A 24,561-nucleotide genomic window follows, 5' to 3' on the forward strand; every position below is an offset into this window, starting at 1 on the left:
AAGCTGAATGTAAACTCCTTTTATCCCACACACTCTCATTTCCTCCCTCTTTGTCTACTTGTAAAGAAAACACCTCTGTCTTTCCTACTCAAATCTTTTTTGGACTTCTCGCTTTTCCTTGCCCAGCAAACTCAGGCCATTCCTCTTCATCTTTAGCAGACGCCAGGGTCACTCTCTCCTCTAAATACTCTTTGCCAGGCTTTTCCCCCAGGCTTGCGTTACATCACACTGGGATTTCTGCCCAGTTTGCCTTTCTGGACTTTCTTCTGGACATACGCCAAATACTAGTGCTTAGGCTGTGCTTCTTATTTGCTTATGTGAACTCTCTGATTTCACTACCTTGCTCAGCTGACCTCTCTCCTCACATGCCCTCTCCGGTTCCCCATTTACTATAATAACCAATTCTGGCTTCTTTTAAGCGCCTCAGTAAGTCTGTATATCCTCATTTTCCCTTCCTGTGGTTCATTTTGATCTCGTCTTCCTTATGCCACCATCCTCACCCTCACTTCTTGGTTTCATAGCTTCACCCACACCTGCCTCTGCCTACACAACTGGTAGTGTTAATTAGTACTCAGTCCAGAATGTTCCCACCCTGTACCTGCTTATGTCTCTTTAATTCCGACTATACCTACAACAAATGAAACAACCTTTTTCTCGCTGTTTTGTAAAGAACTCTCTTCCACTAAACTCTGCTCTTCTACCCTTTGACCATCATTCCTTTTTCGCCCTACTAGTCATGGATTACTATGTTAATAATACCACTATAAAGCCAGTGAAGACTTCTTCTGAGTGCCTCTCCGAGGTAGTTCCAAACAAAACTAATTGATTTGGTCTGGTTCTCACTTAAAGCCCATTCTTTTGACACGTTATCCCTAAACTGCAGTGCAAAGGAATAACAATAAATTGAATAGACATGCCCAAGCTACACAGATCAAGTACCTAGAGTGCAGCAGAGGAGTCCAAAGCACCATCTGAAACAAGGGGATGGTGTTTTCACAGAAGATTTTACAGAGTTTAAAGCAAGTTTCACAACAAACATTTCATTTAATGCATACAACACGCAGAACCGTCTGCTCCCTAAGGAAAGTGGGTGGGTTCATGTAAAAATATGTTGGCGAATTCTGATTTTCTTCATGTTCAATGAAATCCGCTGCAGGATTCAGATACCAATAGATTATTTCATGTAAACTCGTACGCCTTTTTCCACAGTTAAAACACCCCATTAATAGATTACAAAACTTAAGGAATTATGTTAAAACGAATTACCTTTTCTTGATATTGTCGCCGTGAGGAATCCAGTGACTGAATGAGGGCAGTGGCATGACCAACAAACATGGCATAACAAGTAGCCCCCACAATCATACTCAACATGGTTATCCAGAGGTCAGACATGCTGACAGGGGCACGGGCTCCATAACCAATGCAGAGCATATGGCTCATGGCTTTGAAGAGTGCATATGAGTACTGCTTCCCCCAGGAATCATTCTGCAAGAAAAGAGATAAGTGACTGAGCCAGCAAGCAGCTAAAGGGAAAAATACATTTGTACCTGTATAGTGGAATCATAGATAACTGGCTCTGAAAGAGCAGTCTGGTAATGTACCCTCTGTGTATGGGAAGAGATATTCCTTCTAAATTAATTGTTAGATAAAACATCAGAGATTCTGGCAGATAATACTTAGCATAGTGAGCATAAATAAAATTCCCTATTTTAAATACATGATCGCATTCTTAAACGTGGGTGTTAACCTAATTACAAGGAAACTAAAGGTCAATTTTATTTTGCAGTCTATGGCAGACAGATTAGAAAGAGCTGAGCATGCAGATTTATCAAGCACAAGAAGGCAGTATTTCGTTTTAATATGCACATACTGCTATGGTCCCATATCTTTCTTTTCAGAGTTGTCTATTTTAACACACCACCACACTTAATCTTATCAGCTGTTTCACTTCTCAAGGACAGAAAAAAAAAAGTGTTTCTAATTTGTTGTAATGTCTCTTTATCTTATTTTTTCTTCTAATATTGTGTTTACCTTAGAAGCACCTCTATTCAAAAGAAGTCTGTTTCTGCTGCAGTCATAGGAAACCCTATAGATTGCAAGGTGTTGTCCCTTTAGCTTTACAGAGAGACAGTCAAAGGGCTGTTCCCAGAGAAAAGCAGTTACTTGCACACATTCCAAAAAGCCTTGGGATTCCTTGATAGATTTTTCAGTTTTCCTTGCCAAAAGGAATGGAGTGAGAACAGGAAAACAAATTATGCTTGCAGGCACACAGCGTACATGTGAAAACACATTTTTTACCACAAAGAACTGAGAATAATTTCAGAAATGAAGAGGTAAAGAAGGAAGAACTGGCGCGACAGTGCTAGGTTTATGGTTGGCCTCAATGATCTTAAAGCTCTTTTCCAACCTAAATGAATCTGTGATCTGTGAATCTGTGACATTAGTAAGACTAGGCAATTAACCGGTACACTGTCTTAATATGTAGGACCAAAAATAATGATCGCGTTAACATAAACAAATCTCCAAATCAGCAGTAGCGTTTATATATAAAATTTACATATGAAATATCAATATTTGTGTCTCTCTTCCACCCATAGAAGCTTTGATCAAATACTCCTGTTGTCAAAGATCTTCAGGCTCTCTCTCTTACCACTTAAATGCCAAGGTTACTAAATACTCTGCTGCTCTTCATCTATTAAAATGCTTTTTATAGACCCCCTATAACTGGCATCAGAAAAAAAATAACAGTCCTTGTATTGCAGATGACAAAATAATAGTTCCCTGTATTTGCAATTGTTTCACTTTCAACATTAGAGCTTTTCACATTAGTGAGCTGTTCCAGTCTGTCTTCAAAAGTGAAAATTTTGTGTCATAAATACTACTACGGAATAGGTTTTCAATGTCTTTACTTAAAAAAAAAGGTATATATAATTACCTTAGAACAGGTGGGTTTCACTGAGTAATGAGAAAATACATTTTCTTTTGTTTTGGGGCTTTAAAAATAGTCAGAAAATGAAATAAGTGAAGAAGTTTCCCTGAAAAATCTCACTTATAGCTTTGTATAGTTTATATTGTGGAAAACATTTAATCATGTTATCTACCCAAGTAAGACCCAAAACATCAAAGAATCATGATTGCATATGAATCCAGACTGGAGTTCAAGGCAATCTCTCAAACGGCCACTTTGTTATAAAAGTGACAGTAGATATCACTGTGTGGCTTGTTACAGACTGGGCTCATTTCAGACACTTGTGAATGGGTGGTCCTGAACAGCTCATTGTCAGATGGGTAGAAAGGGTATATCAGAAGGAGAAAAAGACCTGGTTAAAAAGCTTGAGAAAATATTTGCATTTAACTTTGATTTGTCTGAGCATTTTGTTGCTAAAAATATTTGCCAATTTTTTTTTTATTTCTTTCTTTTTCTTAATAATCAACCAGTTTTGTAAAATCATTTGCATACACTGGACCTTTTAGATTCTATGAGGATTATTTTAAGATGATCCTGAACATATATAATTCTGGAGGGTACAAATTTCAGTACAGTTACATATGTTGTTCAATGATTTATCCCATAAATATGTAAACTGCTCAAAAAGAACATTGCTTCTAATGTCAAAACTTATAAATCATTTATGCTACTACCAAAATAACTATATGAAATAATAATGACGATTATTTAATTATTTTTCTACTTATGTTGTAAAATCTAAGGGTTTGGTGGCAGCAACTTTAAATTTGTCTCAACATGAGAGGCTGGAACTTTCCACAAACCCATTCCATGGTGCTGCTGTTTGCTCTACAAAGGTGAGGAGTGGCCATTTCTCTGCTACAGGGTTTGGTTTTTTTTTAACAAGCACCATTTTATCACTTGCATTATAAGGAATTATTTTCGTAACACATTCACAGATAATATTCCTGAGTTAAGAAATGCCTATTCTTTAAACTAAAGAATGCAGTGTTTATGTATTCAGCTTTTCTTTAATATAATTTTTAATATTAGTATTTATATAAACATGCGTTAAATGTTTTCCTAAATAGTCATTTTCTGGTTTTGATGTATAGATTTAAAAAAAAAACCAAACCATAAACCTCCATGAGCTGAAAAAATCTCCTACCAATCAGTAAAAAAGGGCATTTAATTTCTTAGTTGACAATGGGTTGATCACTGTTTCCAGATTAGCAGTAATCGGTTTAAAACGTTTTAAATGAAATGACATTAATTTGGAAAAACTATTAAAGACTGTAATTGTGAGAAATACCAAAGCTGTTTATCCAAGGATTGCTTACATAATCTAGCTTGATGACATTAGGAAATTCTCACATTTGCAAAAGCAGTGATCACTGATCATTTGCAATTAGTTCTCTAAATACATATATTAACTTTGCAAATATTCTAAAGAATACATTAATTACGGGGCACTTCTGATTTTCAAAAGTCTACTTCCAAGCCTCTTTCTCCACTGCAGGATGCTATCCTTTTCTCAATATTTCACACAAACCTGCTACAAATATCTTCTCATAATATTAACTATTCAGCTCATAAGAAATAAATCACAGAAAGGTCACAGAGCATCTTCTAAGGGACAACAATAAAAGGCAAAATTACTGGAATCTATGGAGGTTTTCACCAGGAAATTTTGTTGTCATCAGACAAATCAATTCCACTCCCATATTGTAGTCATTCCCTCAGGCTCAGCTTATCTTCCCTCAGACATACCCTTGCAGTGAGATATAAATGGATTTAGAAATCTCATAAAAAACAGACTATTGCACAGGCAGTAGTGGTTTCCACATTTTTGACTCGGTTCCTATTTCTTTTCACATCATGCTCACTGCATATGTCACAGAAATCATCATCGCAGTTCTCAAGGGCATGGTTTATAACCATGGGAGCCAAGATTGACTGAGGAATTAAGTGAAACGGTCTCTACAAGGATCTTGAACTCACATTTCCAAGCTCTAAATCTTGGTTCATATGGGTATACTGTTAGAAATTAACTTGGTGTGGGACAGGTCACATAGCACTCTCCCAAGCACTAGCAAGCCTACTTTGCTGGTGGCATTGTTGAGAATCATTCTTTCTAGGCACGAAGATCTCGTCTGGAGATGAAATCCAAATGAGATAAATACTACAGATACAATAAGTAGCTCCTATCCCAGTCCTACCCCAGTGCCCATTAAATGTAGGCACTTCTAATTTATAATCACGGAGTCAGACTGACAGCCCAGAATTATGCCCTCTGTTTTTAGTGTTGTCACAGAAAGTTATTGCACAAATGAATGCAATATTCGAGGCGCGGCTTCAAAGTTGAATGAAAGCACAAAGCATCACTGCTTACACAGTCGCACATACTGTAAAGCAGTGGTTGTCCCAAGGAAACCTGCCTAAAATCAGGAGGACATGAGCCATTGCTGGTTGAAGTTACTGTAAAAAATACAGTCCAACAGGAATTTAACTGTATTTGTGTCTCATATAGCCATAATATGAGTTATACATTTTTTTTGTAACCAATCATTTCCAACAGTTTCTTGAAGACTTCTTAAATTTAAGTAAATCCTCCCAACTGTTACACAGAATCACACAGAATCACAAGGTTGGAAAGGACCCATTGGATCATCGAGTCCAACCATTCCTAGCACTCCCTAAACCATGTCCCTCAGCACTTCATCCACCCGTTCCTTAAACACCTCCAGGGAAGGCGACTCGACCACCTCCCTGGGCAGCCTCTGACAGTGCACAATGACTCTTACTGTGAAGAATTTTTTTCTGATATCAAACCTGAACCTCCCCTGACGGAGCTTCAGGCCATTCCCTCTTGTCCTGTCCCCTGTCACTTGGGAGAAGAGCCCAGCTCCCTCCTCTCCACAACCTCCTTTCAGGTAGTTGTAGAGAGTAATAAGGTCTCCCCTCAGCCTCCTCTTCTCCAGGCTAAACAACCCCAGCTCTCTCAGCCGCTCCTCGTCAGACTTGTTCTCCAGCCCCTCACCAGCTTCGTTGCTCTTCTCTGGACACACTCCAGAGCCTCAACATCCTTCTTGTGGTGAGGGGCCCAGAACTGAACACAGTACTCAAGGTGTGGTCTCACCAGTGCTGAGTACAGAGGGAGAATAACCTCCCTGGACCTGCTGGTGACCCCATTTCTGATACAAGCCAAGATGCCGCTGGCCTTCTTGGCCACCTGGGCACACTGCTGGCTCATGTTCAGTTACACCTAACTTTCCATAAGAATTTTCTTGTCCTTGAAAGTTTCTCATGGTTTGAATTTGGAATGTATACATCTTCAAATTGTGGCTCTGCTTTCGTATTTCAGAATACAAATTATATCAATTAGTAGTAATTTCTGTGTTTCAACTAGTTATATGTACATAACACTGATATAAGACTAGAATTGGACCTTTATATGAGATCCATCATTTCAACAGTAATCTATATACATATTTTGATACAGATACACGGCTTACATACTTATCCATCAGTCAGTTGCACAACTAAGTGCTTCTGGCCACATACAGTATCTTAGAGCAACACATTAGTTAAAATCGCAGACAAGAAACTACAGCACAAGGAAGAAAGAGCATAATTTAGAAAAGTGTGTAAGCACATATGATTTAAGGAAAAAAAAAAAAACCTGAATCAGTAAGGTCAGTGGAATTAGTAGGTGCCTTCAGAAACTTCTCAACATTTCTCTCCGCTGATAAGCACACAGAAAACAGATGGTGCAAATGACTCAGCACATACTTTCTAAATCAATATTGGCAGAAAAATTTTAGGATATGTTTGGCACTGCATACCAGAGGAAAAGAGGTTTGATTGCGGGAACAATGACTAAATATTCTATATTTGCTTTGTTCAGAGTCATTACGTGACTTTGCCATCATTATGTTTTATAAATGTTTTGGTGCTATGACTTCAGCACTATCCATCAAATAAAAACAATGTAGTGTAACAAACCTTTCTTTTTCTTTTGATTATCTTTCCTGGTGAAAAAAAGAAAAAAAAAAAGAAACAAACCAAAAAAGGAACATTCACCAGCTAATACGTACCCCATTAAAAGCAAGCAGAAACAATAGCTACTTTTTCATGATAAGAACGAATATTGTCTCCGTGGACTCAGTGTCGCAATTCATAAATAGCAATAGAAGTGCAGATATTTGACTTGTGCACACAGCCTGGTCTTTCACACATATTGGAGTTGTTATGTTCACGTGAATAGACCTATTACATTCAAAAGAGTACTTCACATAAGAAGATAAGCTCAGAGTCTCATAGGGAGCATCCCCTGTATACTGTTCAGAACTGCCCTTTTGTCTGTGTATCTGTACGTAGTCAGAGATACAATCATGAATTCTTACAGCTGTATATATAAAGTTAAATAACAAATTAAAGCTTATGGGAAAAGTACTTTTCCTATTCTTTTGCCTATGAATCAGCCTGCTCTGACTCATCCTTTTATCTGGTCACCGTGCTCCACTGAACCTAGAAGAATGAAGAAAGTTTGTAATGTATGACTCCCATTTAAAATAACATTCCATTCCAAAGGACTATTTCAATAACATTTTTTAAGGAACTACAGCTTACAAAGTTGAGTAAAACTTTAAAAGTACAGATGACACCTATTTTTCCCATGTGAAAATTTAACAGTGCTAGGACACATTCTCCCAACTTGGAATTCGACTACCTGTACTCATTTTTTTTCAGAAAGCAGTGGCTTTAGCTTGGGTCCATTCATAGTCTCCAAAACAACTCCTGAACGCAGCCTGAGAGTTAGCACAGGTTCAATTGAGGACAGCTTGCCTTGCTAACTAAGAAATCCAGCCACATGGAAGCAGGCAGTGGATACAATTGGCTTCCAGGAGAGAAAACAAACCTGGGTACATTTTAACCTACTAGGATTAATACAGCACCCATGTCAATCAGTCCGTGACAAACTAAGGGATGAATACAATAGATTTTACCATGCCATTCTATGCTGAAATTTGTTCTTTGAGATCCTTTTATTGTGATGTATCAAATAATCTAAGTCTGATTAAGACATTTGGTTTTGTTCTTGCATCTCATAGCATGCTCTAAATTTGATAAAGCTCAAACCACATTGTTCCTTGATCCTGAAACAAACTTAAGTGCCATTGTTTACAATGGACTGATGGGAACAGATACACGTTGTTTGCCAAAGGGAAAATACGTTGTAATCACAATAAGTACACAATAATCATTGTGTGGTCACAAGAAGGGACTATAACAAGTACATCTACAGGTTTTTAGTAAATATAATTTCACTGGGCAAACACTGCATCTTAGAGAGAAACATTTTCTTATAAGAGATGGGAATGAAGTTCATGAAATGGAACAGTGCAGTTGAGATTAAAAAATCAGAGGGCACTAAAGACACCATATCTTTTTTCTGCTCTTTTCAGTTGGTAAAAGGAGCTGGATATGATGCAAAATAGTTTATTTAACAAGCCTCGAGCATTGAATCAAACCATTTCTGAAATGCTTTTATAATGTAACCCCACGAAAAGCTTTGCATTTTCAAGAGTAGCTATCTGATAATCAAGAACAGGCAGACAATAACGTAGGCTTAATATAGTACAGTTCTGGGAGACAGCTGAAGGAGTGAAGTGACATAAACCTGACTCGTGACTCCACAGTGTACTGCTTCACTGGAAACTGTTAGGAAGAATCTGCACTGCCATAGACAGTATTTGCAATCAATTTCGGAAAGGGAATTCCACAGAAGGAATTGCATTTCTGTATTCTGTGAACAATGCCAACTAGACAGCAAGTTACGTGGAGCATCTGATCTCAAATAAATGGACGAATTACAATGATACGGTTTTGGCTGTGGACATTTATCTTTCACTCTCATTGAATCAAAGTGATTTTGAAGCTACATAAAAACAAGGGAGGAAACAACTGACTTAATGAATGGCAGAAAAGGGAAAGTGAAAATACTGGGAAAAGGCTAGGCAAATGCAACATAAATTCAAAGGTACCGAGACGGACACACACACAATCATCGTACCACATTGCTTTCTCACTAAGAACATTGCAAAGCATTCAAAGCCTCATTTTCCAAGGCATACTTTCATCCTTGTTTTATATACATACATATTCTAGCAAAATATTTTTTTCTTTGTAACTATTTGTAGGAATGTGTCCTTAGGGAAAAAAATAAGAATTGCAGATTACAGTAGATTTAAACTAATATAATAATATAGCCTAATATAATCCACTCACGAAGGCAAACGCGTCTACAAAGGGTCTGAATATGTTTTAATCCGCTTGAAAATGAATCAAGGTGAACTGATGCTTCTTTCACACAGAGAATCAGCATGAATGTTGCGACAAGGATTCAGGTGTTCCACTGCTTTAAAAAGGAGTTTCCTTCCCTCATAAGATGACACTTGGTATCACAAATTCAAATGTTTTTCTCTTTAACCTAAAGACATAGTTTTTATCATATTTTCTTTTTAACTAACATAGTTTTTAAGGCAGAGGTTCAGTGCTGGTTTTAAGCATTCTTATTCACTTAGTATTGAAGGCAACTAATTTCTTGTCAGGTTTTCAATTTATTTCCTAACCTGATGGTTTTGAGGCTTTAGGCTATGTCATGTTACTTTGCAGTTCTTTAGGAAATTAACTTACTAAGTACCTGAGCCATCAAGAGGCTGTCTGCTCTGTGGTAAATCGCAATCCTTCATCAAATACTGTGTCCTACAAAAAGCTGAGCATTATTTTATTGGTCAGTGACAGCAGGAAGCAACAGAGTTTTGCAGCTGAAATCCTATTTTGGCTCCATGAAAAGAACAAAACTTGGTGCCAAAGCAAGATCTAGGTCAGAGGCTTTTCTTTTTCTGAGAACTCTGATCTGAGTTTTGCTGATGACCTGTACTTACGTTCAGATGCCCTAAAACTGCAGGTGCTTAGAAGAGTCTGCAAGATTTTCAAGGTAATAAAATAAAAGAATAAATGATTTAGCAGCCTAAACACCACCTACAAAATTATGTCTGGATATTAAAAAAAAAAAGACTGTGTGACTCATCAAAAATTCATTTCCCTCTACCAGAGGGAAAAAAATGATAAAAAAAATGTCCTGACTTTTAGGGTACCAACTTCATGGTCCAAGAGTAAGGATGGGGAATGTGATTCTCTTACTCTCTTCTCTTTTAACACTGCTGAAGGAGTAGCCAATCAACCCTGTAGAATTCATCTAAGAAGTGAGGAACATCCAGGTCCCAATTCCAGCCCTAAAGACAGGGACACCCCTGTACAAACAGCAGCCCATGCCCAAATGGTCACTCTAGGCCCCTCTCAGGTACAGCCACCACAGCATGGGGCACAGCCCCGTGCCACCCTTGGAAAGGGCCAGCCAGGACAAGAGCCACTCTGCCAGTCCTGTGGTCACACCTGAACGAACTCTCAACAGCTGAATCACTAACTTGGATGCAGGCATACACTAATTTTGCCTTTAGTTTCCTCTCTTTCCTATGTCCACCTTCCCATCTCTTTCCCAAAACCTCTTGTATGCTTCACCTGAAAGTGAAGCCACTGATGCATAATTCAAATTTCATGTTCAACCTTTTGTATACACTGTTTCATTGACTTAATTTCACCCTATTAGTGCTCATGTGGGATATAGCCTCTCTTACTATCACTTATAGTTTTAAATAAATAGATCATTTGTTGCAGATCAGTGAAAGAGCAGTTCAAAGATATTAATTCCTTGTTCTAAACTGTCTATATCCACCGAGACTCTTTACCGAAGAGGTAAAAAAACATATCCTGAATAAGAAAAAAGCTATGACCAAGTCATAATTAGCTTCATCATTCTATACTTTGTTTCCACAGATTAGTGGATATAGAAAATGATTAAGTCATAAATCATTTTTCATGGGCCTAACTTTTTTTAGTCAACTTGCCTTCTCACAGCTCCATAGGAATTATTTATGAGACACCTGTTCCATCCACATAGGAATAGTAATGCCATTTACTGCACAGAAATATTTGGAAAGCATATGGGATGTTTTCAAAGCTGCAACATAAAAAGTAAGAAAGTGTCTCACTACATTTAAAATTAAAATGCATACTTTGATTACAGGTAGATCCACAAAGTTATCCTGCAGAGCAACATAACATCCACCTGCTGAGTAGTTGAAAGGAATTCAGGTCTGTCTCTATACAGTGAGGATGAAAATGCTTTGACCAAAATGGGTAAGACTGAGGCAGATGGCTCAGTCCAGAGAGTATACCTTGGGGAGAAGAGCCTCCTGGGAGGTGTAGGATTGACAGTTGAGGAAGAGAGGAACAGGAAGAACACCAAGACATTGAGCGATAGAGGATCATCGGGAACTGTAACCACAAATTTCATTTTGTATTGTTTACACATAGATACCTACAATGACCAGAGGCCCAACTTCTGTTGGGGTTTGTTTGAGATAACGAGCAATAAGGCAGAAAGGCATAACATTTCACATCAGCTGACTTCAGGAACTTCACTTTGATGACTGAGTTGGTGAGTCTCCCTAGGCTCCCTACAGAGTCAGCAAAAAATCAGACTGTTGCAGATGGTAATTCAGAGTAGAAGTTTAATGTAGGTGCTCCAGGGGAGCATTTCTCTCTCTGTCAGCTGCACCAGCATCCTATTCAGCTAAAACTGCCTCCATTAGCTTCCCAAGCTTCCCTGCAGAGCAGCCCTGTGTTTTAGTGGAAGGAAATGTCTCCCCAATTCTTCCCTGCTCCTAACCAGTGAAGAAAATAAAATTCCTAAGAATAGGCTCTTCTCTCAAGCTACGATTTTATCCTATGATCCATGGGCTTGCTCTTGCAATTCAATCTGACATTCAGATCAGGATAAAGATTTGCCAATGCAAAGGCTGAGATAAGTCAGTGGGGCTCTGCAAAAGGTGCTAGAGATTTAACTAGGTGAATTCAGTTCCAGCACAGTGGCTTTACTGCAAGCATACTACAGTGAGATGGTATCATAAACCATGGGCAGGAGCAAGTGAGAGACAAAAAAATACACTTAATGAGATCAGAGGAATGGTCAGAGTGCAAACTTCATAATTATTCAATTATATATATAAAATTATAAAGCAGAAAGCACACAATATGAGCAAAAGTTCTTGGATTCAGGGCACATATTTGAATACCTGAATTTCCAATGCATGGCATTTACTTTGCTTGAAAAAATTCGAAAAGGATGTTAAATTAGAAATATTTTAAAAGATTGTCTAATGAAAATAACATTAATTTATCAAAAAATTGCTTTATCTAACCGGCAAATGGTTGGGAACCCTTCTCAGCTAGAAGCTTCATATTTACTGGGCATAGGCTAAATGGCAAGACTCATCTTAAAAGTCCGAAACCTGTTACATGTTTTGTATAATTAAAATAATAGTCCTTTTTGTTATCAGTTGGTCCATTTAAACAAAGTAATCAAACCATTCCCTTAAGAGACATTCAGTTAAATTTGCCTTTAAACCAGTACCACGCCAATGTTTGATTATGTTAATAAATCTACCCACGCACAGCATTCTGTACGACACTAAATATGAACAGTGATAAACAACGACCATTTATTTTTATTGCAACCATGGCTTACATTCTCCAAGTGCATAAGTACTACAAGTTTTAGCTAACTTAGAAACAGAAACAGTTCCGTAATTCCTGCCAAATAAAAGGTAAAGACTGGAGTACTCATTTCATTAGGTTTAAATTGGTCTTGAGTCAAACAGAATTTCACAGAATCATAGAATAGTTTGGGTTGGAAAGGACATTCAAAGGTCATCTAATCCCCCTGCAATAAGCAGAGACATCTTCAACTAGATCAGGTTGTTCAGAGCCCTGTCCAGCTTGACCTTGAATGTTTACAGGGATGGAGCCTCCACAACCTCTCCGGGCAACCTCTTCGACCGTTTCATCTCTTTTATCATAAAAAAATTCTTCCTTATACTAGTCTGAATATAGCTTCTTAGAGTTTAAATCATTACTCCTCATCCAATCACTACAGACTCTGCTAAAAACTCTGTTCCCATCTTTCTTATAGTCCTCCTTTAAGTATTGAAGGGCCACAACAAGGTCTCCTTGGAGCCTTCTCTTTTCCATGCTGAACAAGCCCAGCTCTCTCATCCTGTCCTCACAGGAAAGGTGTTCCATCTCTCTAATCATTTTTGTGGCACGCCTCTGTTCCTGCTTCAAGAAGTACGTCTTCACTATGCTGTGGACTTCGGAGCTAGATATGATACTCAAGGTGGGGTCTCACCAGAGTAGAGTGAGGGGTTCCCTCAATTTGTTGGCCATGCCTCTTTTTTCAGAGTAAAGATCTACTCCTTCTTTCTGAAGCTTACACTAAAATTACTAGAATTATTGATTAAAAAAAAAAAAAAAAGAAACCAGATTTTTTCACATCCAACCTTTAGAATCAAATCTGTGAAAAGCCCCAAAATTACTCTATGGGAGAAAATTCATCAGAGGAAGTCTTCAAAGGAGATTTCATTCTTCAAAAAAGTCAAAATGCCAAGTTTTTCCACTATCTTTTAAAATAAATCTGAGTCAACATTGATTAGAAACCTGGCTTACATTGCATTCAGGTAAGTTTTCATTGATGCCATACATATCTAGTTATTATTTACGTTATGCATTCAGTATCACCACTGTAAGTGAACTTAAATAGTATATTTATATGGTATATAGTCTAAAATCTGTTAAAAGCAGAAGAGTAAACCCAACAAGCAGTGTTAAGCCATGGAAATACTTCATCTTTTATTTATTTGTTCACATGCTAACTTTAGGTTTCCTCAAATCATGTTTAAATGGATGAGTGCACTGGCTCCTACCTTTTTTCTTTTTTAAAAGACTTCAGCTTCAAATGTTTTATTTCTATTTAAACTGTCTCATTCCTTCTTTCTCCTTCTCACATTATTTCCTGTTTGTGTGTTTTGCCTTCACAATTCAACTAAGCTGGTTTAGAGTTAATACGTTTTCTCGATCTGCAAAACACATTCACTTAACAGCAGTGCATTTATACTGCTATTTCTCAGGGCATGTGGCATTTCCAGGATGCACTTGCTGTCAGCATTTGTATGTCATCCTTTCCATAAACAGCTGCTTTGTAAAGATATTGACTGCAAAAGCCTAAAGCAACCTCAACCTTGCATATACATACAACTGAGAAATAAACTAATTTCTTTTAGAGTAAGTTTTATACTACTCCACTTGGGCACAGAAGCGTACGTAGCAGCAGCAGGAAGGTCTTGTTGCAAGAGTAAAGTCATGACAAAGAGTGTTTGAGAATAACAAGAAAATAATAGCACACTTTACATATTCTGTATCTGCATTTAATATACAGGGAGGAGGGTAAGGGACAGACAGCCCTTTAGGTGAATTTTAGGTGAATAGTATGGGTTATGGGAGCTTATGGAGAGACATCTGCATAAGTCCCAAAATTACAGAGCCAAATCTGCTACTGGAAACGCAACACATTTGCCCATTGCCCTTGACTGTACCTCTCCAGGGTGAGATCAAGCATCTTCTCTTCACACAAATCTGAGTTAAATTTATATTTTGCTCCCACCAAAGGTTTTTATCATGCACCATAAACTTCATTGCTGAACATCTGGTAAAAGCTATTAAAAATAAATAAAAAACTCCCCTAAATATTCTTCTGTCAATGTTGTTTTAGCAACATTTAACTGAGTTCAGATTTGGCATCACTTCTCTAGCTGCATCTAAGATTAATTTAAAAGCATCCTTACTATTAGAGATAAGAATAGGTATATTATGTATTATTGCAAAGAGTGACAAATTATTGATGCTATGCTTTTACTCCTGACAACTACTCAGTTACTCTCTGTAAAACTGAACAAATAGACTGAGTAGAATCAGCTTGAAAATACCAAAAATACTATAAGTATAAAGCTGTTCAAAAATAGCCCTATAAGTCCTTGCCAATCTATATCAATATAGATAATAGTTTTTGGTTATATGTACTATTGTCAAAGTGCTAAGCTACCCTCAAATGCAAGCTAACTTCATCCTGTTCTGCTATAGACAAAAACATTTTATGCAAATCCAAGAGAAATGACATCATCTTATTTTATTACAGATTAAGATATCATGGATGAATTAAAACTAAACATGAGTTGGACTGGAAAAGGCACATGATTCATCTGAGAATAATATGATAATTATTTTCCCGTCTCATTCAAATGCCAGCTGGTGATTTTCAAAGAGGTTGTTCCAAAGCATGTCTCTCATTGTATTAACAGCAGCGCAAAATGTAGGTAAAATTGTGTTATTGAACCAGATCTGGTAGTATACATCTCTCTCTGCTCCGATTCTTGTCATGTGAGATTGTCATGAACCTTTTGTAATATGTCCCAGCCATTCAAAAGAAAGAATACATTAAAAAAATATTAAGGTAATGCCAATGTTGGCTTTTTTCTTAAAAAAAAAAAAAAAAAGAAAACTTTCTATTTTTACAGCTAGATTAAATGGATTATTACATTATTTATAGCAGGTTTTTTGGATTCTCAGCAATTTTTTAATGCTAAGATTGCAGTTCTTCCCACTAAAAAATCCCACAACAAACAAATAAAACTGCAAATCATTAAAAGTGATATATGGACCACAGAAATCCTCACTACAGAGATTTGTTCTTTGCCTTAAATTACCAATAGTATCTTCTAAATAGTACATTAAATGGACATTAAAATCCAGATAGCAAAAAAACCAAAATATGTTTAAGAGGCTTTTAATGTTTAAAGTATCTGATACAAGAAAGTACTCGCTGTTTGTTCATACAAGTAATAAACAGACATTTGTACACAGACTATCTATAAGACAGTCTTCAATTACACACAAATAATAGTGTTAAATAAGACGCTGCACATTTCAGGTAATTTAAAAATTGCGGAATATTACCGTATTTCTCCTATAGAAAATCCTTTCCATTGTTTCTATTAAATCACATTATTTTCGGCAAGTTTTCTACCTCTATTTGAATTACTTCCAGTAATGGTCAAATGAGTTTATGTGCAGAAAGCAGAAAAAGCAGGAAAGGCAAGGAAGGAAGCAATGCTGAAGAAAATTACCCAAACATTTTATAACAGGGAAAACATGAATGAGTTGTGTACATCCCTGGCTTTTATGCATACAAAGTATGAGCAGAACCAGCTCAGACATTAAGGAAAAATCAGCAGATTAAAACAAATGAAAGAAAACAATAATGCCATGCATTTCCTGATTTTCTTCTGTTTTGGTAACTAGAATTGGATGCAAATAGAGCCTTCTAGTTCTACAGGGAAATCTCCTTGCTTAGCTTTCAGCTTAGTTCTGAATTAAAGTGAAAATACAAAATATCAAAATTTCCATGGAAGGAGTTCAGAAAAAAAGTAGATTTAAAAAAATTGTTATGATACCTTCTTGCATCCCTCTGGGATTTTGGGAATCCAGATTACAGATCCTAGAGACTATTGATGTAGGTCTGGTGGACACAGGTGAATGGAAACAAAATTATCTCAATTGTTTAACGTATGAAAGTGCCTCAGCTCAGAAAGAACAAAGTATCTTGCTTTGATTTTGTTCTAATGTGAAATGTAAGCATTCTAAATTCTAAATTTCAGGTGACCAATTTTTATCTCTAATCACATGTCAATAGAGACTTCTCTCCAGGTGAGGATATTAGGATGAGTCACGTGCTGAATAGCCACATGTAGAAAACTCAACATTTATACGGCAAAACCCTTCAGTTAAAAGTAGTAAAACCAGTGCACTTGAGAAAACCTGATTATGATATGTCTCATAATGACCCCTTGGCGATAATATGCAGATTGTGCAAAGCCAATTATCTTTATATAGTCTTAAAGCACACACAAATTAGACTGTGCATATTAATATAGGTTTGCAAGGAAAAATATTTGCTGGAGAACAGCTGTATATGAATTGTACTCATCTGGATATATCTACATTTGGATTTATTTTGGTAAACTTGCTCTGGCAGAAATATTCCAAGCATTCAGTTTTTGGATATTCCATTCACAAAAGAAAAGTCCACTCATTGAGAGCTACTTCAGATTAATTGTCCCACACTGATATCCCACTTCAACTTGGAAAACCACCACATACAAACAGTTACTATTAAATTTAAAAAGACGGAGCAAAGTAGGCTGATCCATGTCCCTCAGAACAAAGAGAACACTCTCTTCTACAACAGAGAAGCTGCATTTGGCTGTGAGGTGCTTGTAACTCCTTCTGAATCTTCATTCTAAGGCAAATGGGGGATAAAAGTTTCTGAAATATGACAAGTCCAACTTATGTTTCTCCCTTAGTTCAGATTTTTTATTAAAGAAATGGCTTAAGGCATGCTTTATGATGTTTATTATTTTTCCATAGAACGTCTGTCAAACACAACATTAGAGTCAATATTATGTGCAGTTTCTTGTATTCTTTCAAGTTCAAGGCTTACATAAAGTATTTTGTAATTTATAGTTACCAGAAATCCTTTCACAATATACTGCAGTATAAGCATTTATGAGTTGAGTTGACTCTTAAGGGGAAAACTTAGAAATTAAATTTTGATGACAAATGGGCAAGTCTCTCCTTGCATCCACATGTGGATAATTTCCTACTAGCTGTTATGATAACAAAGTGTGGACATGAGTTAGTATCTATTAGGTATATCAATTTGCTTTTACATGCTTCCTTTAAGTAATTGTTTCATTATTCTCATTGTGTAAGGAAGATCAGCTTCCTATCTGAAAGAAACAGAAGTACACAAGACAGACAACTAACTCATAGCAGAAATCATCCACTTTAGCACCTATTATTTCATCAGTAAGACAGCGCTACGATCATTACTTTCAAACACAGTTATCCTAATTTAGATCTTTTCTCTGTAGTAATGAGCACCAATATCTACTTAAACAGCTATCAACATCAGCATTAAATAATTATATCAATTCTGCAATGAGTTTAAAGCATTTTAGTGAATTAAGTAAAGCAAAGTATTATAAGTAAAGTATTTTAGTAAAGTAAGGTAGCAGGGCTTTATGACAGTGGTTGAGTTCGTAATACTAAACAATTTCCAAAGTTGCTGGAGTTGTCTGATTACAACTGAGAATATACTCTTTGAAGCACTGTTTTCACTTTGTCTTGGTTGTAATACAAATATTCTTGGCTAACGTGAATATTTTCACTAATGTTAAACTTCTAGGAAGTTTTACATCCTCACATAAATGATTTGGCCCTTTATTTTTCAACTTTGAAGATTCTAATTCTCAATTGCTCATGTTATCAACACAATGAGCTCAAATGACATCAAAGATGATGAATGCATATGTCATTGTTTCAGGTTACAGAGCCAGTGAGGCCTGACTTTCACCGAATCTAAAATAGTTTCTACTATGATTCAGATATTTAGAAAAAAACAAAGAAGAAAAACATAATTCTGCACCTATGTTTCAAGGTTGAAAGAGACATAATCTCAACCAAAACATATTTAAAAAAACAGTAAGAGAATAGTATGGAATAAATTAATAAAATTTCGAGGACAAAAACATCAACCACGATGGAAATAATTTTTAAAGCACACTGCATAGATGCTGGGTTTGATCCAGGAAATTCCTTATTATTTGGAATCAATTTCCAGTTGGCAGAAATCAATATGCAGAAAACCTATAAATAATGAACTATTTTCAATAAACATGAGGTACAAGAAATCTAGTAACTTTTAATGTAAGGATATCCAAAAGTGCAGGAGACCGAAGTCTAGATGGTAGGAAGGCAAAGTTATTATAATTTCTTCCTTTTCTAGCCCTTCAATAGTAGATGGCCTCCTTACCTTTCACAGAACAAAAAAAAAAAGCATAAGCCAAAACCTATGTGGTCTTCCTAAAGCTTCAGCAACTGTAAAAATGAGAACTCGATTTGTTTTCCTCTTCATTGATCATGACACACTGAGTTAAATCAACTGTGTCCTCAGCTACCCAATTTTTCGGGTCCTTGCGAGCTCAGCATAAAACTTTGGTAACTCAATTAACACACGTCCTTAGTCTGCTATCTTGTCACTACATGACTAAAAAGTTTTCCTCTGCAGTTTCTTACACACTAACTAATATATTCTCCTGAGCAAATATATTTTTAGGCCTAACACTTGATTCCCAACCCACTGAAACAGGTCATTATTTTATTATCTTTATGCAGGAGAAAATGGACTGACCTCAGTGACTAGGTCAGTGCTGTGTGCAAGAGAGAGCAATAACTGAATTCTGAACAGCTGAATATTCTAGAAAGGATATTACTATTCACTGTAGATTCCCTAAATATGGGTACCTTAGTCCTAAGAATGTCAGTTATATATTGTTATTGGCACCATATATTTCAAATTGTGCTGTAAATTGAGCACTTATCTGATTTAGGCAATTCCTCTTATTTTGATCACAGTCCATCTCTCATAGGTAATTTCAAATTTCATCTGTTCCTAAAAGCATTTGCTATAACTAAACAGACATGCATAAATACAAATGCATGAGTATAAAATGCATGAAGGTAGTATACCTCATGAGATCCTCAGTGCCTCTAGTAATCAGGTGATTCCCATATGTTCCATGTTCTCCAAGCACTCAGTTTAAGATTGTGGGATTTGATTTACATAAGCATTTATTGCTCAGCACTGCAAACTAAGCCAGAGGAATCTATGCCTAAGTGTGACTATATAATGTCTTGCTGTATTATAAAAAGATCCTCAAAAGCATTTGTGAAGATTATCACACAACAATCAAATGCAGAAAAAAACCTCAGAATTAGCTCCCCTAATGGCCAGTCATTGGGAAGAAGGTGTTAAGCTCATGCATTATCAAAAAAGAGAAAACCCAGTGCTGAATAACACATCAAATGACTGTAATGCATTCTTTAAGGTCCACTGAGTAAAGAAGAGCTCTTATTGAAAAAAAAAACATGTGGTTGTGGAATTGAAAATTATGTTCATTACTAAGAAATATTCAGAATTAAAATCTATTACTAAATAGGTTTTGTGCACATTATACATGTTAGCATACTTCTCAGAGGATTAGAAATCATCATCATCTCCTGCATTTCTGAATTTCCCTATCTTCATTTATGTCATTCATTTTGTAACGAGAGGGACTTTCAGACACTACAGCAGAAATCCTCAAATTCTTTTCCTAGCAATGCTGATACTGTCAGAGATGAAGACCTGAAGTCTAATATCTGATTTCCTTTGCCTCTGAGGAAATGATGTGACACAAAGGGGAGTTAATATAATGCAAAATCTCACTACTCCAAATCCAAACCCTAAAAAAGCCAAAGAGCTGCAAACAATCCAAATGCAAGGACAGTAAGAAAAAGCCAAAACAAAGTAAACAGAGTACCTGAAGAGATCTTGCTGAGCAAACATCGGCTGACTGCCATGGGGGACGGAGCAAAGCAAGCCTTTTCAATAAGCTTTACAATCTCTTTTGGCTTTTAGAAACTCACCCTTTAAGTTAAATCCTATGCTTTTCCACTAGCTTTTTTATCTCACTAAGGGAACATTACATGTGAAAAATTTGGGAGAGGTAAATACTTTGCTTAAAGGACCATGTTTTCCAAACCATACAAACAATTGTTGCAAATACAGACAGGAAAATACAGGTTAGAGATCTTCAGATACCGTTACTTCAAGGACTAATACACCTTTGAGTCTTTGCCATAGGCAAGATGAAAAGTCAGAACAAACTTCCCATACAACAAAATCTGATCACCTACTGCAAAGGATGCTTTATTGCAGGCACTCATGCACAGATGGTCAGATGGCATCAGTGGCAAACATGTCATCTCTCATCTCTGCTTGACTAGAAGATCTGTCCCATGTAAGACCTGGCTGTAACTATTCATCAGCTGAGACTCACATACTGTGTTTTCATAATTCACTGCAGCTGAATGCAGAACTTGGGTTCACACAGACTCAATTTAGGAGAACACTGTGCTTTTCTGTTCTTGCGCCTTCCCTGCTTTCAGCTTCGAGTTTTGCTCCCAATTTGCTAAAGAACCATTGACTCAGACTCTGAGGTATGATAAAGCTGTTTGGTCTATGAGTAATTATGGAAGAGCACTAGTCTGAAGCAATACAGATCAGAAAGCTGAGGATGAATTACATAAGGAAAGCTGGGGATGATAGGCTTTCTGAGCCAAGGAGACATTAGGCAGCATCATTAGGGAAGTCTGTGAAACTTCTTCAGAAAAGACCTTTTTTAGAAATGAAACTCATAATCCTACTGTTAAAAAGATAGGAACGGCATTAAAGGATCATATAACCTCACAGAAGTATTTGTTGTTTTGTCTCTAATGGATTGAATGCAACATGACTTAAAAGTGAGTAGAAAACAACAGCTGCTGCTTGATTTTGTATTTTATAAAAGCAGTATTTACTGGGTTTCTTATTTTTAAAGAGAAGTATGTTGATAGTCTGGAACCGATAAGATCCTGACTGTTAGTAGTAACTTAGCATTAATAAGGTCAGTGCAATCAAATGGCAGTAAAGATACAAAATTAGACACGTGGGATCACATTTAGAAAAAACTAAAAGATGATGCCAGCTCTGGCTTTCATTTCACAGCAACATGAAGGCCAATGTTAGGAAATGGCCAAGAAGCCCAGTCTGAGAGTACAGATAAAATATAGGCTTGTTATTGTTATTATTGTTATTGAAGATGATCTCCAAATATCATCTGAACATTTTCATGGAACTAATTAGGCTGTAGGTTGGTGCAGTATTAATCAGTGATGATTTTTTGCCTTTTACAAAAGGCTTTCAATTTCATTTCATAGTCTATTTTGTGATGCACTATGACATTCTTATAATCCTTTCAAAGACAAAAATCCAACCGATTTGTTTTGCATCACATTGTTCAGAAAAGGAGTAAGCGAAAGGTAGCTTGGCCTTAGATACACAACTGATTCCAAGCTGGCAGTCCACAACTCCTCTTGCCGTAGGACTAGAAGACTGTCTAAACTGTGAACATAATCTTTCTTAGTTTTCAGATATGCCCACAATGTTGATTAACAGAAATAGATTTTAAAAAAAAGGTGCAATTTTAGAAAACTAAAAAAATGAGAGTAAGCAAGCAGAAAGGAGAGTCTTCTTGAGCATATGCACAGTGTGCACAGTCTTCTGAGGTTGAATGTAGCACTTCTTATGGAAGACAAGAGAATTCAGTAGTTCAGTGCTCTTTAGAAGTTAAATACTTGGATTAAGTGTAATCCAAGGCTTCCTTTCACTCATTAGGATGGTTTTCATCCAGATCTTTAACAAGCTGATAGAAAATGTGCCCTTTCTAAATGTGAATGGACAGCGTTACAAAGCACAACACAGAATGCAGCAGAATGCAAAGACGTGGCATCAGCATCCTGGTGACCTACTTTTATTGGAGCAATCTAGTTTCTTAAGATCTGTCACTATTTTTTTTTTAGGAAAGTTGCACAATGAGGTGTCAGCAAGCATGCTGCTTACCATTAAAGGTCTAACTTGATGACTGCAAATACTTGTCTGCATGACTGACAATCTTAGTCAACTTAGTTCCCACAGTAATGTGCAGTATCACTTTACTAAAGGAACAAATACTATGATGTTTCCACAGCAGAAATACATGGGACTGAGTAAGATGCCCATCTACAGTATAGGTGCACATTTATGGAGTCTGAAATTGTAAAATCTGGAGAAAAATGTTTTCAAATGGTCATGAGTGTTGCTTGGGTTTTTTTCTTTTTGCTCTATATACATTTCAACAACTTTTTCAGTGTATTTCCAATGAAAATGTTCTTCGTATTACCTCATTATCTGACTTGATAAAACCCACTTAATTCCTCACAGCTACTGATCTTCAAGGCACAATTTAAGCCAGCAGAACATCATTATCCTTCCTTATACATTAAGCACAAATTCTGTCCTTGAATAGTCTTGTTCACATACAAAAAAATAAACCTGTTATTTCCCTTCTCTTACTTAGAAAAACTCATACTGACTTTAAAGTTGGGACCAACTCAGTAAAGGGCCTCATGAGATGACCCAGAAGTTATTTACAAAACAAACAGAAGAGAACATTAGATGAATCATATACAAATAATCTAACTTTAGAAGCATTCTGAAACTACAGCCTTGGACAAAAGCACTCATAAACTGCATGCTTTCAAATTTCTTTTGGTTCCTTTTTTGACGGAATGAGGATTAATAAGGTGATCTTAAAACTGAAAATATTTTCTGACTCAGTTACTGGCGATGAGTCAGTATCATTTGATCAGTGATGAGGGCTACAAAGCAAACTCATTAGCAAGCCCGTCAACAAAACTAAAAAGTAACCTTCAATTAATGACAGGGCTATGTATTATGAGGGATGTATTTTTAACACCTAAGTCTGAAGCTAACTGTTTAGAAAATAATGTTTAGAAAACACAATGAAAAATGAACAATACTTACAACCATACCGTTTAGCGACACCCAGCAATCTGGTGGGAAATCCTGGAGTAATGGTACTAAAAACTGCAGACAACCATCCCAGTGGCACAGCAGCAGCATCATTCCAATCAGATTAAAGATTCTCACCACAGCACTGGCAAGATCATATGTCATGTGGAAAATCTGTGGGCAAAAATTACAGGTCATGTACATGATGCAAATCAGAAATGTAAATCATTTAGTCCTCTTCAAGCAGGTTAAAAGCAAAGAAGTATCATCCTGAACTTATAAAAAAGCTGAGATTTCTCAGAAAGGCCCATTAATTTGGGCATACTAATTAGAGAGAGAGCTGTGCTGACACACCTGACTCTTGGATGCATGGCAGTGTCACATAAACTGCTGGAAAAGGTGTGTATTGGAAAAGAAGCCACCAACTAAGTGTTCTCTTAAAGTCTACAACTCTTTTCAGTTTACGTCAGTCTTACAAACTAAAAAATTTGGTAAATGTAGTGAAGCCAGAACTTGTTTTGGGACTTGATGTCAAAATACTCCAAAGTTGTGGGAGATAGAAATTCAATGACCCATTCAAGGAAGGTTACCCTTCACATTTCTTACCTTCTTAAAAGCATACAAATCTGAGTAAAAAAATAATAAAAGTAATCTTACATATCTTTGGACTTCTATTTCTACAGTGTGCATTTATTAATCCAAACTGCACGTAGCAGTCCATCAAGCAAAATGACAAAAAAGTAGTTCATTGTTCTTAAAGGATTAGCAGTTTTCCTAAAATTCTGAGAACCTTGTAGCTATTGTATCTGTAGCAGCTAAGTCTATATCAAAATAACGTAATCATTTGGGTTTAAATATGTTGCTCCATTATAAGATAAAAATGTTTTAATCTGAAAAGTGTCTTACAGTAAATCACATATATACTTTTAAAAACAGCATTGACATTTTCAGGTTTGTTATGGACAAGTTTGTTGGACATAGTTAGCAAGAGCAGCAGCTGACTGCTGCCAAACATTATAGAGAAAAAGACTGGTTTTAGCACTTTCCTGCTACCTTGTTTTTAAAACACTTTCAAACTACAAACATTCTTCACTTACTACAC

The 24,561-nt window shown here is 36.5% G+C and overlaps 1 protein-coding gene across 1 annotated transcript in view; it reads right to left on the reverse strand.

Annotated features, from left to right (window-relative positions):
- Positions 1 to 24,561, reverse strand: part of HCN1 (hyperpolarization activated cyclic nucleotide gated potassium channel 1) — a 199,736-nt gene that overhangs the window by 73,590 nt on the left and 101,585 nt on the right. The window contains exons 3-4 of the mRNA XM_054055328.1: positions 23,472 to 23,633; positions 1,267 to 1,485 (exon numbers count right to left, since the gene is read on the reverse strand). Of these exons, the coding sequence (XP_053911303.1) occupies positions 1,267 to 1,485; positions 23,472 to 23,633 (381 nt within the window). The remainder of the gene's footprint in view (positions 1 to 1,266; positions 1,486 to 23,471; positions 23,634 to 24,561) is intronic.

Source organism: Cuculus canorus, chromosome Z (assembly GCF_017976375.1).
Source record: "Cuculus canorus isolate bCucCan1 chromosome Z, bCucCan1.pri, whole genome shotgun sequence".
In the NCBI taxonomy this organism is placed as follows: Eukaryota; Metazoa; Chordata; class Aves; order Cuculiformes; family Cuculidae; genus Cuculus; species Cuculus canorus.